This window comes from Malaya genurostris, chromosome 2, assembly GCF_030247185.1.
Source record: "Malaya genurostris strain Urasoe2022 chromosome 2, Malgen_1.1, whole genome shotgun sequence".
NCBI classification, from domain to species: Eukaryota; Metazoa; Arthropoda; class Insecta; order Diptera; family Culicidae; genus Malaya; species Malaya genurostris.
Window position 1 is genome coordinate 6,645,746 of NC_080571.1, and position 14,486 is coordinate 6,660,231.

Sequence of the window (14,486 nt, forward strand, 5' to 3'; positions counted from 1 at the left end):
ATTGAAGTCGAAAAATTTGGTAAGAAAGCTATGGTCAGGCAAGCAATTTGTAGCTGCGGTAAGATTTCGAAACCCTTCATCACCACTGCTTCAATGAACAGCGAAATATACATCAAGGAATGTTCACAAAAACGACTTCTACCCATGATTCGAAGCCACAAGGATCCTGTTGTCTTCTGGTCAGATCTTGCTTCTTGCCACTACTCGAAATCAACGGTAGAATGGTATACTACCAATAATGTCACTTTCGTCCCAAAAGACATGAATCCACCAAATTGACCACAACTCCGACCAATTGAGAAATTTTGGGCATTAACGAAGGCACATCTTAGGAAACATGTCTCGGCAACCGAAAACATCCAACAGTTTGAAAAAGATTGGAAAAAAGTGTCAAAACTTGTCGCCAAGAAGTCTGTACGGAATTTAATGAGGAACGTTCGCAAGAAGGTGCGCCAGCTAGTCTACAATGGCTAAGTAGCAAATGAATATCTAACACTTGTGAATTATTTACAGCGAAATCAACGTGCGTCCATACTTTCTGGGACAGTCTTTATCTGAGTTGGTTGCATCTGATAGTATGGTTTCTCACATCTCCAATGCAAGAAACGTTATCAGGAGAAGGTTTTTCCAGTTCGTGATTTGCGCATTTTCTTTGAGACACTGTTTGTCAGCTGACCTGACCTGACCAAATTCAGCAGAAATTTGCATTTGGACTTTTGCATCGTTTGAAGAATTATGCAATGCGTTTTCTCAAGAATTTCATCTTGTTGAGCTTTGAGTTCATAGGCTTATTTGTAATGGTCGGCTTTTCAGTCACTAGTAGATTAACACAGTGGACTTGAGTTTTTCTTGGCGAAGCTGTGAATTGCTTGCCAAATCCGAAATTTTCCATCTAATTGATCTCCAAATTCAAATTAATGTTTTTATTGGGGATATATCCCTAAGGATGCCCGATTCTCGAAAGAAAGTATCGATACTTTCTTTCGAGAATCGGGTATTTTTGGTATCGACATTACATCAGAGCGATACTGTTAGTATCGATAATTTAGGTCTCGATACTTAACTTACAGTGTCGCAACAGAAGTCAATTCCCATTGCTACGGAATATTTTTTTTTGTTTCAATTATAGAGGCTTTCTAACCCTATGTGCGGGGTTGAGAATCGAACCCAGGTGGGCTGAGTAAAAGACATCGACTAACCCATCACGTGGTTTTTATAGTGAATGTTTCCTGTTTTATTCAACGTATCATCATAATTTTTTTACACGTTATCGGAGATATGATCAGCAATTTGTGATAAAATTTTCATTAATATAACCACAAATGGGAGCGGGTCATTTCGCCGAAAGCTATTTCGCCGAATGCCATTTCGCCGAAAGTCGTTTCGCCGAAAGAGTCATTTCACCGAAAGGGTCATTTCGCCGACCCGCCGTCGGAAGCGGCGGCCTCTTGCAAACAAACCTGTAACCGCCTCGTTGGCCCGGTCTACTCAAAGCTAGGTTTCTTTGCTTTAGTTAGGTCCGAACGAGCGGTAGCGAGGTCGGACAGCACACGAATCAAATCGATGTGGCGAAGCCGCATCAGATTTTTTTTATGTAGTAAACGGAAAATACCACATACATTTGCTTGGTAGATACCTATGGAATTGCTTTGATGATTAGTGGGTAATAGTCAACAAGTTTCTTTGGGAACTCCGTTCTGAGGTTCATGAATCAATCTTTATTCAAGAAGTACAATTGTAGGTCAACAAAACCGGCGTTAACGTTATCATCTTTAATTTGTCTTTATTTTAAAACGATTCTCATTACGATTTTAAGACAATTGCAGGAATCGGCGAAATTGCCCTTTCGGCGAAAAGGCTTTCGGCAAAATGACATTCGGCGAAATGACCCTTTCGGCGAAATTACTTTCGGCAAAACGGCTTTCGGCGAAATGGCTTTCGGTGACATGACCCTGATCCACCTCAAATAACTCGATATTAAAATTTCATATTTGGTAAGTGTAAAAGGTAGAAATTTGATGCTTCTTTTATTCTAGCCTGCGTAGTTGTTTCATTCAGTTCAGATCGGAATCCAGGTCAAGAATCCAATTCTACAGTTCAGTTCTGAAGTTTGGTTTCAAAATACAAGACCAGATTTTATTTTCCATTTTCATAATCCAGATCTAATATTCAGTTCCTCGTCCGGAATCCAGGGCCAGAATTGTAATCCAGAATTCTGGAACTTGGACCAAATTAAAGAATTTTATTCTAAGCCTGGTTTATGGACACGAAATCTGGAACATAGATCAGGATAATGGTTCTAGACCGAGACCCTGGAGCTGAAATTTGGAAAAGAAATTTTTGGACTTGAATATGAATTTTGAAATAGAATTCTGGATTTGAAATTGACGTTCGGGCCAGAATACAATTGCAAAACTCCTATGCAGAATTCAGAGTTATAATTCAAGTTCAGAATTCGGAAATCGAGTTCTGAACCTCAAGTTCTGGAACTGCAGCCCGAAAATCTGGATCAAATTCAGATATAAACTCAGATTTATTTCCAGAATTCTTTTCTAAAATGCTTTCCAGAACAAGGTTTCAGTTAGAGAATAAGGTTTCAGTTAGAGAATGCTGGTCTAGAATTAGGATCCAAAACTCACTTTTACAATTTTAGAAGTGTAACTGAATTCAGAGACTAGATTCTGAAGATTTCTGAACTATAATCCGGATCTGTATTATATCTGGATTTTGAAAATTGAATCCTGGATCGGACTATCGGAGAATCCTGGTCTCGAATTCAGTTACAGATCTCAGCTTCAGTGATCAGTACAACAATCTAGATTCAGAATTCAATTCTTGGACTTAGTTTCAGAATTCAGTTCCAGAGTCTAGCATCAAAATTGAGTTTCAGAGTTTAGGTCCAGAATCAATTTTATTCGTATTCATGCCATCCGGTTATGTTTCTGACATAACCCACATCTCTTTTTTTTCTTCGACTTCGATGAAGCGCCAGGCTCGCGCATGTATTGGTATGACGTGGAATAGCCGTCGTTGAAATTCGTTCTTGACAATCGCGCTTCGTCCCACAGGTGCACTGGATGAGAGTGCAATGAGAGAAAACACGCACATAAAGGCCACACTCAATGAGGATTCAATCATTTCAATTTTTCACACTCGTTGCACTCTCTTTCAGTGCGCCTGTGGGACGACGCGAGATTGTCGAGAATGAATTTCAACGACGACTACTCCACGTCATACCAATACATGCGCGAGCTTGGTGCTTCCGTTCAGTCCGTCCTCGATACCGTCGTAATGGCAATAGGAATTGGCTTTTAGTGTAGTATTCATGTATCGACATAAAGGTTATGACAGGAAAATTTTCGAGAAAATATGTGAAATGTGAAATCATCATGGCTCCAACACAAAGTGGCGTGCGAATAATCTTTGACATGGACGAAAAGTCTTGAATTCATTCATTTATTTTATTTTGAAATGATTGCTGTGCAAGTATCAAATGATACCTACAGGTATTCGATACTTTATTGCTTTTTGATACCTTTTATCGATTCCCAAAATTTCGGGATCCCGATACCCTAGGTAAAGTTATTTTGCTTTCCGAGTTCCATCCCTACCCCGATACATCATAAATCTTTTGCCCATCTTCACAATAGTTTCATCGTCCGTCGGTAAATATCCTGGGTTGTTCGTTGGATTTTGGTAATAACTACATTTTTGTTACACGTTCTGAATGAAACAAGTGGATTACTTGGCACTTGAAACTGAGCAAGCACAACTTCAAATGACTAGGTACGATCATTCAATTGACGATGAATTCAAGAAATTTAATTTCAGAATAACCGAAAAAGACAAATGAAAAATTTAATTTTTATCTAATAATATTCGATTGAAATTTAATTTTACCTGACTATCATTTGCGAACGCCAACGTTTTCAGTGTTGAATTCCGATCTGGCAATTTATTTCGATTTGACAGTCGATTTTTGAAAAAGAAAAACGATTTTCGTTCTTTGGTAAACTTTGTGAAAGGCAAACGGTGAAACAAGAGGTGACCAAAACTCCACTGCCAAGTAAGTTGGTACTTTGAGATTTTACATCTTATTACACGAACATTAAGGAAGCGTCACAGTTCACACAAATTCACGTAGAAGAACATTCAATATTGTGTCCTAAATTCCATGACATGAAATTTACTGAAATAAAAAAAAATGAATCCTGATGGCGACCGCCGCGACTAGAACCAAGAATCATTGGATAACATAGTACGTCTGTTAATCGACTGAAGCAAACATCTTCTTGGCTGGTAAAAACTGCTTTTGGATGCATACAGTCGCACTTGTTAGCAGAATGCAAGTTACAGTCGAAACCAGTGAAATTCATGCTAATCTAACAATAAATTTCCAGTCATTTGACAAATCAATTTATGAATTACATCGTTTGAGGTATTAGTCACAAGAAAAAATTTTTTTTTGGTGTGCAAAATGAGTGGTTCACAAGAGTCAAAAGGAAAGGAAAACACCAAAAACAGCTCGACTTACTGCAAAAAAATACTATAAAGCGGACAAATGTCCAAAAGTTTGGAAACGCTTCATTTTTAAGTCATTTGTTGTTATCTCACACTGTCGAAAATTTAATCAAAGATTGCTAATCATATTTCTGATGTCATGGAGAATGTTGTTACGTTTAGTGTAACTCGATGCAATCAAGATTAATTTGTACCATTCTTTCGCAGTGTGAATTTTGAAAAGGTCCCTTACTAAAATAAAACGTATTTACGTCAAAACATGTTATTTTTATAAGATAATGCTCCAGCACACAAGAGCTTTGCGTGACTCAATATCAATAGTATAAGACTTCAATTGCTTCATCATCGTTCTCGTTCACCCGATTTGGCTCCCTCGGACAATTATCTGTTTCCAAAGCTTAAGTTATGGTTCACCAACAAAAAACTCAACTCACCGAAGGAGATTTTCGACGCCGAAAAGGAATTTATTGCAAACCTCCCGGAAAAATACAAAATCAAACAGTTAGAAAAAAGAATCTAAAAAGTACACTGATAAAAACATTTTCCGTTTTACGTTTACAAACTGAAATTTTTCATTCGCAAGAAGAACACTTCTCACTCTATCTGGTAAAAGTAAACTTAAAATGAAGAATTTTACTTTAATTTTTGCCTTTGACTTTGGGCAATCAAACTTCAAGTTCAAATCACCAACCAAAATTAGTTTCTTAAATTTAAATCTTAAAAACATTTCGGATGAAATATTTTCTGCGTATAGCAATTTACGTCTTTAGTTACACGTCGCTGGGAACTCTACCACCGAAAAAACATTTTTCATACCGACTATTGCCAAAAGGTAGATATCTGTGTAAATATAATAAATTAAATAATAATATCACGATTTAGAACAATATTACATTCTGTTGAAAAAGTGGATGTCCCCCTAGCAAACGTAGTGTTTTTTTTTCGAATAGAGGGTGGTCGAGTTTTATTGACAACTGAATTGGCATCAAGACGATCCTTTTATAACTATAATTTTTTAATTTCAAAAATGAAAAATTCTTGTTCTTGCTTGTAAGGAGTGTATCGATAAGTAGTAAGCAACATTCAAACAGTTATTACTCTGAAATTGCTTAATTTTTTGCAGCGTGTTTTGCGGTGGCATGTTTGTTTACAGGTCAATAATAGCTGCGCAATCGATTGGTTTCGGTACGGTTTATCGTTTCAATGATGAGTCGAATTGACGACGCTGACACCACGGAGGCGATGGAAAAGTTTGGGCAGAAGGTGTTGGTCTGGCAAGCAATTTGTACCTGTGGTTAGAGGTCGTCGATTTTCTTCACGAATGGCACAAATAACGCCAAGGTGTACGAGGAAGAATGTTTGAAGAAGAGAATGCTGCCACTGTACAGAAAGCATAAGGCTCCTCCTCTCTCCTGGCCGGTTTTGGCTTCAGTCCACTACGACAACTCCGTTCTACAGTGATTGTCAAAAAATAATGTACAATTCGTGAAAAAGGACATCAACCCACCGAACTACCCGGATCTTTGGCCAATTGAAAGGTATTGGGCAATTGTCAAGCGGCACTTTCGGAAGGAAGGTACAGTGTCCCAAAACATGCAGGAGTTAAAAAAAACTGGACAGCTGCCTCCAGGAAAGTCACAAAAGTAACTGTGCAGAATTTAATGAAGAATGTCAAGTTCAAAGTGCGAGCGTTTCACAGAAACCAAGATTTTCTTCAATATAATCAGTGAAATGCATAAAAAGTGAAATTTTTCTACAATATATCGAAAACTGATGTCAAAATATGTTTTTTTTTGCTTTTTTTAAATAATCAATGTTGCTAACTACTTCTACACTCCTTAATTTCACGGATTTCAGTTTCCAAAAAAAAAACAGTAATAGTTCCCGACGTTCATTTAATTACGAATTACTACCGTTAAATGGCAAGGAGGCTGCTGAGACATGAAAGCAATTTTATGCCAAATCGTCCAGAAATGGCAAAATTCTGGCACAACCGATTTGCATGTATTTTCGGTATAGCAAATGAAGTATTTTTCACTGGTCCAGTGATTTTGTTCACTCAAGACTAATTTTTGAAAAGGGCGTTTGTGTTTTTAGCCACATTATTTTCAAACAATTATAACTAGAAATCTATAGCTAATATGTTTAGGAAAAAGTTGTAGGTAATCAAATGAGCTTTCTTAAAAAGATATACACTGAAAAAAAAAACCTTCCGTTGTTTCGTGATATCGAAAATAAAGTTTATTTTTCAAAATTCTCAGTTATTTTGCCTTACGATTTTTTTTAAATTTTATATTGCAAAAAACGTCACGTTACAAAGAAACTAACGAATAAGACATTCGTTAGAATGTTAGAGAGATGTTGAATAAAAAAGTTTCCCGAGGAAAAACTTTTTTATAATTTTCGAAAATCGATGTTCCAAGCTACGTTCAATGAAAAGCTCATAGGAAGCTACTTTCTAAATGCAGTCATTTTCGAGATGTATGAGCAACTAAATCGAGAAAATGGATATTTCATGAGAATACGTGCTTTATTAAAATTAACTTGGGTTCTCCAACGCCAATTTTATTATTTTTGTAATCCTCATCCTCATATCAATTTTCAATAAATTATTCTTTGACATGAAGACGAAGCGAGCAGCTGTTTTCGAAATATTTTGAAAACAAAATCAAAGGAAAATCGCTTCGTTTCATACCTCTTTAACATTATTGACTGACTAAAATAAGCAGAGAGCTTATTTTAGTTAGTCAAGAATATTAACAGAAGAACGGTTAATATAAAATTAACAATATCAGTAACATTAATACTTCCATAAAAACAGTTGTATAGAAATCGAATAAATTTTTGTTAATAGTGGTGGAAAAGTTCACTTCTTCGGAAGCTGCAAATTAATAAAAAATGGATAGTCTTCAATGAAGTTGCTCCTATCTCCTCTCAGAAATACGGTCAACCTACGCCCCTGGAGAGGCTGTCACACTGATGATGGACCGGTGAAAGTTGAAAATTTCATCACCCCATCCATTAGATGCGTGTGAATTCGTTTGGCGTTTCCGCCACTAGCAGACTCAAGGAAGCGCGGCGAATGAAAGTCAAGCGACGGGACGAATTAAAAATCACGCACTTTGTCACACGTCACATCGCTCGTAAGTGTTTTCCATGAAGAGCAGCGACGATATCGAGCAGAAACTGCTAGCGGAAGGCTAGACGATTTGCCGTTTCGCTGTGTTCACTTTGTTCAGACACACTTTTTGATGGTTTATATGTACTAACTGAGATTATGGCAGTCGTAAAAAGAACGCGCCGGAAACGGTCCAATTGAATTTATTTATTTCAATCTTCTTTTGTGGCCCTCTCAGTGCGGAATTTTCCTGAGCATGCGACCAAGGACTTTACGACATCAAAAAAAAAAAAAAAAATACTCACAATTAATGTTTACTCTTTTTTGTTTCAAGGTCTCCTGGATGCGTAAACGGGATCTGCACATTCTAACGTCCAGCACTCACACTTATACCGGAGACCAGAGATTTACCGTTCATCACCCACCGGACGGCGATGATTGGGACTTGAAGATTTCATACGCCCAACCGCGGGACAGTGGCATCTACGAGTGTCAAGTCAACACCGAGCCGAAGATCAACCTGGCAGTTTTCCTTCACGTAACAGGTATGTTAAGTTACTGACTAACTGACTGACTGACCGACTGATCCTGATAAGAAAAAACGAATAAAAGTTATACTAATGCATTTGTCATTGACCGGAAACCAGTTTCCTCTCTCAATAAAAATTTCATCGAACACGTAATAATTAAATTGAATGTTGAATTTTTTTCTCCTCACTTTCCCATCGTAAGCAGCCGCCCGTGCAAAAATTCTCGGCTCCCAGGAGGCCCACGTACGGAAGGGTAGCACCATTTCGCTGTCCTGCGTGGTCAATTTCCACGCATCGTCAATAACTTGGTAAGTGCTGCTGCCTAGGGGGAACCCCCGGCTGTCGCGTTGTCACGTTGCCAGGATGTTGGCGGCACGGATAATGCAGATAATCATAATACTAATAATAAAATTTTAAAAACCCACGCCCACAGGTATCACGGCACATCCATCGTAAACTTCGACTCGGCCCGCGGTGGCATCAGCCTGGAAACGGAGAAAACCGACGCCGGCACTAGCAGCCGGTTGTTGCTGACCAAAGCCACTGTGAGTGATTCCGGCAATTACACGTGCGTTCCGGCAGGCGCCATCCCAGCTAGTGTCCAGGTCTACGTGCTGCATGGTAAGCTTTCACACCTCTCCCCCCGTTTGGCCATTATTCAGGATTTCCCCTTTCTCTCCTTTCCGTCTATTCACGCTTTCGACAGGTGAACATCCTGCGGCCATGCAAACAAGCGGACAGATGGCATTGCGGTTAGGATCCGGCTCGAAGCCACTTTCGCTGGTGGTTGGTGGAATGATTGCAGTACTTGCTGTCTATGGGTATGCTCTGGAGCGATTACATGGCCCCGTGGGAATAGCAGTGGTTAGTGAGACGGGATCGGTCCGGTTCGGCAGGTGATCTTGTACATAATCAATACCGTTTCCGTAGATGAATGATGATGTAAATTTTAAGATGAATAAATTCATGTTTTAAAAATTGAGTTCACTGTATTGATTTTCAAACCCAGACTTTCCAGTTGTTTGAATTTTCAAATGGATCTGAAGGTAAGTGGTTTTTTTGGTACTGCTAGGCAACGTGAAGGATTCGACCAATGCTAAATGTTTTGTTTCGTAAATCAGCCAAGATGCAACCCAATTGTCACAAGTATAATATTTTTTTATATATCTGGATTCGATGCCCATTGCAAGATTCACAATATTTTTTTTTACTGAAAACTGATTTCATTTTACATAGTTCTTAATCTGTATTATTTAAATATAGATAAATATTAAATTAACTCAATCAGATGTAACCAATTTTTTCAATGACATGAACATTGCACAGGAACTTTTCGCGGAGTAGGAATTTAGTTTGAGTATTTTTGAAATTCCTTTCAAGTAACTAGAATCCTCTTTATTAGTATTCCTTGTTGGTGTTATGAAAATGTTACTGACCTTGATTCGGAACGCTTCAGCCGCCCAGATGAGATAATTGCACTCGAATCCGTGAAAAAAGGTAATCAAACCAAAATTTCGTGAGATAGATGACTTCTTGAAAATATCAATCGGCTATGTTTACATTATTTTACTGTCGTCAAACTGGGTGCCACGTTCGATCATTATGTATGAAAAACGAGAAGGACAAGTGTGTCGAAAATATCATGAATTGGCCTACGAGCTGCTGCCTAACTCATCATATTCACCGGATATGGCCCCCTGCGATTACTACCTGTTTGCAAGCCTTTAAGAGACATTTGTTCCAAAAAGGAAGATTCCACTTTAACGAGAGAGTTCTTGTTGAAAGAGAAGCTTACTTCGAAGCAAAAGATAAGTCGTTCTACAAGAAAAGTATTGAAGTGTTTCACACTAAAAAAATTGAATTTTACCTAATTTGTCAAATTTCAACCAAATTTGTCAAATTTCAACCAAATTTGTCAAATTTCCATTCGACTGGCAAGTGCGACTGCATGAATTTATATGCACCACTCACCAGCCAAGCAGATGTATGTTTCAGTGGCTCAGTCGATTAATGGATGAACGTTGTGATTCAATGATTCCCGGTTCAAGTCGCGGCGGTCACTATCAGAACTTTGACGTGAACTTTACTATGGGGTGCCTTTTCAAAACTCTCCCTGTGAAAAAATGGGTAGAATTTAATCGTGAATATATCGAGCTGTAATAAGCGCAGTAGCATAATTCGTTCTGCATGTTGTCAGTACTATGATCAGCAATTTATGATAAAATTTTCAACAGTTTGAAATAATAATAAATAACTAAAAATATACGCTTTCTCAATCTTTTGAGCGCAATGAGGGAAAACTCATCACCCTTGCTTGCCTTTTTCGTACCCGCAACGATGGTTTTGAAATGGTCGCCACGTATCAGTCTCGATCTATGTTACAAGTTCAGATGTCAAAACTATGACTCTGGAACCGAATTCTAACTCTGGATTCAGGAACTGGTCTCTTAACTAGTATCTCAACTGAATTTAGTCCCTTAAATTAATGTTCGGGACGCGAATCCAGAATTCTGATTTAGGATTCCAACTTCAGAATTCATTAACAAAATTCAGGATATAAAGTTTAGATCTGGACCCTACCCCTGGAACGAAATGATAGATCTAATCTCCGACCTTGAGTCTTAGATCTGACTTCTGAATCAGAATTCAGCTGACGAATTCAGTTTCAGAATTTAATTCCTAAATTCATTTCTAGAATTCAGAATCTACGTGCTCGAACTAAATTCAGAACATATCGTTCTTTATTATATCGTTTAGCAAAATTCAGAACATGGATTCAGGAGCTAGATTTTGAAACGAAATTCATTTCTTTTATGACCGGTCAGAATTCAAGTTATTCAGCTCTAGAATTAAACTCGGAACCTGGATTCTGAAAATAAGTTCAGTTCCATAATTGTAAAACTAAATTTATGACCTGTTTTCTCGATTTCTATTCCGAGCCTAAATTTTTCAACTGAACTCTGAGCATGTCTTAGATTTCGAATTCTGTTCTTGGATCCAGTACCTAAATTCAATCCTGATCCAGATTTTTATTCCTGATATAGATAAATAAATTATGCCAACAGTTGTAAACTTTGGATAAATTCCACGAATTTTTGCACCATTGGAATATTTCCAAACGGTAATGCGAAATTTATCTCTACTTGATTATCTAAACCTACAAAAAAACTGTATTTGCTCCATGTCATTTGATTGTTTGGTAGAATATGTTTGTCATCAATAAGTCGTTTTGCTTTTCTCTAAAGAAAGGTATTAGAATTTCTGGAAAAACCGACTTTCGAACGGAGCCTCGGAGACCCAGAGTGTTATATACCATTCGACTCAGTTCGACGAAATCGGAAAATGTCTGTCTGTGTGTGTGTGTGTGTGTGTGTGTGTGTGTGTGTGTGTGTGTGTGTGTGTGTGTGTGTGTGTGTGTGTGTGTGTGTGTGTGTGTGTGTGTGTGTGTGTGTGTGTGTGTGTGTGTGTGTGTGTGTGTGTGTGTGTGTGTGTGTGTGTGTGTGTGTGTGTGTGTGTGTGTGTGTGTGTGTGTGTGTGTGTGTGTGTGTGTGTGTGTGTGTGTGTGTGTGTGTGTGTGTGTGTGTGTGTGTGTGTGTGTGTGTGTGTGTGTGTGTGTGTGTGTGTGTGTGTGTGTGTGTGTGTGTGTGTGTGTGTGTGTGTGTGTGTGTGTGTGTGTGTGTGTGTGTGCTTTTCGAAGATACTTTTAACGCTCTCGCTGGCTGAACCGATTTTAACAAACTTGGACTCGTTTAAAAGCTACTATTTGGCCATTGATCAAGTTCAAAGATCAAATGGCTGCGACTTGCGACTTCTGGTTTCGGAGATATAATAGTATAAGTGACGTAACCGACAAAACACGTTGTTTTTCATCGCTCTAATGTATATAAGGGTGCCAATATTTTGGGATCACTTCTAATTTCGTTAAGCGCTATTGTTCAAAAGTTTAAGCACCTCGGAAAAATTGCAAAATTGGAGCTAAATCGGACATAGGTAAGGGGTGCTACCCGGCGGTTAAGGTTTGAAAATTTTCGATCTTGAAAAATTACCATGAGATTTCCGAAATTGAAATTTTTTTATGTCAAACGTCTTAGAATTGTATGAAACGTCGAGATTTAGTCTCATCTAAAAAAAATGTTTTGTTTTTAAATCGACCAAAAGCCCAAATTAGTGTCAGAAATTATTTTATAAAAAGATTAAAAAAATCATGAGACTATTTTGAAAAAAAAAGAACGGCATTATCATACCACTAGGTGGATTAAGAAGGTTTTTTCTTAGTATTCATGTATTGTTGCAATTATGGAAGCGAAGCAATGAAAAATGCAAAATCCACACAATTTATTACAATATTTAATCGTATTCACGTTCTCCAGTTATGTCTATGACATTACCCATCCGCTTTTTTTTCCATTTCAATGAACTTCACGTCATGGAATTTTACAATTACACATTATTACATGTTCCTGCACGTAAATTTGCGTGTATTGCGACGCTCGATTTATGTACATTTCATAAGATGTACAGTCACAGGGTTTTTTTTTCGAAATGTATAAAGAAACGCTGGACTGTTTGAATTGTTTTTGGAGGAGACTATGTTGAGGAGCATAATTGCGTTTTATCCAAAAAAAGTGTTTTTCTTAATAAGTCTCAAGGATTTTTGTAAATATACCGAAACATAAATCAATTTGAATATTTTGTATTGAAATAAAAAGTCTAAATAATTTTTCGCTCTAAAATAAAATTAATTCCTCTAGAAAATCTGAACTTTTCCGCCACGAATTCCACAAGACAATAACAGACACAGATACTAGTATTTCGGTGTAATATTTGCAACCTTCATCGGTGTATCAGTTCTAAGACTTAAATGGAATTAATTTTATTTTAAAGCGTTTTAGCTCATTCCCATAACCGCTCAAAAGAATATTTTTTTTTAAATAATTAATATTTTCCCGGTTAACTAACATAATTAGGTTAAAAGATATAATTTTCTTTTTTTTCTACAAAAACGCATTAGACATCAACCACAATTACGAATTCATTCCAGTTTTTGACGAAAAACTCAAGAAGTTCGCCTTCTTAAAATTTCAAATGAAAGCAAATCAAAGTAAACGCTTTTGAATTTACATCGATTGCCATGAACACTGACTATAACAGTTTAGTGAATGATCAAACATTTTGAATTTATTTTTGTGTGGAAGTGGGGGAGGGGGTTTGGGTTAGGGTGAACGATGAAAAAAAAACATTTTTGCGAATTTTTTCCAGAATTATCGTTCAACAAAATAAATTCAAATGTTTTGCATGTTAAAAAGCATTATTCGAACAACATTTTGTAATTTTTTCGTGGAAAAATATTGAGAAATAAGTCGGTGAAGAGGTATTTTTGAGGACGCTTCTAGAAAATCATGATTTGCGGTGTCCACTGTATCTGACCGCAGACTAATCAGAAGTGAAAAAATGAATGCAACATGGTTAGAGTAGAGTAGAGTAGGTTTTCTAGACCCCAACGTTTATTTTTTTTTATTTTTTAAAATTTTTGGTGGTGGTGCAAAATGAAAAATTATGATTTTTTACAACAAAATCCACCATTTTGTAGCTGGTAAACCTCCCCAAAGTAACAAACAACGAAAAGGAAAAAGTTGGGGTCTGGTTTTTTATATGTAGAAAGTGTGTGCAAAATTTGAAAAAAAATTGTGCAAAACGCGTTTAAAGGTTTTTGTCTATAAAATCAATGGAAACAGGGAGTCCGTAGGATCTAACTTTTTCAAAAAATCAAATTTTCTCTTTTATAATTTATTATAACGAAACATTTTAAAATTGTTTTGTCTAGTTTTGAAGTCGAACGAAATAGAAATCTTGGGCCTGTGCGCCGAGCTCTTTCTTCTTCGTATAATGAGATAATAAAGGTCAATAACTTCCAGAGTTTCGTTCCAATAGGCTTGAAAATTTCACAGAAAATTCTTCAAATGTTTTACTATAAGAAAATATAAAAATAAACTAAATGATTTTTCAAAAGTGTTAGACCCATAAATATACTTCACAATTCAGACAAAAATAGAATCCCATATTTTCCAAAACAATCTCTAACAGTTGGATTTATTAACGAATAATTTGAAACATGTAACCAAAATACTGTGATCTTAGACGACTTACACTGCTGACGCACTGATGAGCCGAAGGTCGAAATTCAAATAACTTAGTAAAGAGTGTTTTTTTAGGATGTTTGTTTTTGCAATAGGGATTACTCTGTTGTCTGAAAGTTGTTTTGACAGTGTAAAGTGACGTGTCTACTCCGTATAGTTTGGCAAATCGTCTTGAATAAG

At 37.0% G+C, this 14,486-nt stretch overlaps 1 protein-coding gene across 3 annotated transcripts in view; it reads left to right on the forward strand.

The window, feature by feature from the left end:
• The window catches only part of LOC131433071 (hemicentin-2-like), a 124,173-nt gene extending 115,022 nt beyond the window's left edge, over positions 1–9,151 (forward strand). For 2 of the 3 annotated variants that reach the window (XM_058599828.1, XM_058599827.1), the window contains exons 4-7: positions 7,974–8,184; positions 8,372–8,477; positions 8,603–8,790; positions 8,876–9,151. In XM_058599828.1, coding sequence (XP_058455811.1) covers positions 7,974–8,184; positions 8,372–8,477; positions 8,603–8,790; positions 8,876–9,069 — 699 coding nt within the window. In that variant the 3' untranslated portion in view covers positions 9,070–9,151. The remainder of the gene's footprint in view (positions 1–7,973; positions 8,185–8,371; positions 8,478–8,602; positions 8,791–8,875) is intronic. The other variant, XM_058599829.1, reaches the window with a different exon arrangement.
• The last annotated feature ends 5,335 nt before the right edge of the window (positions 9,152–14,486 follow it).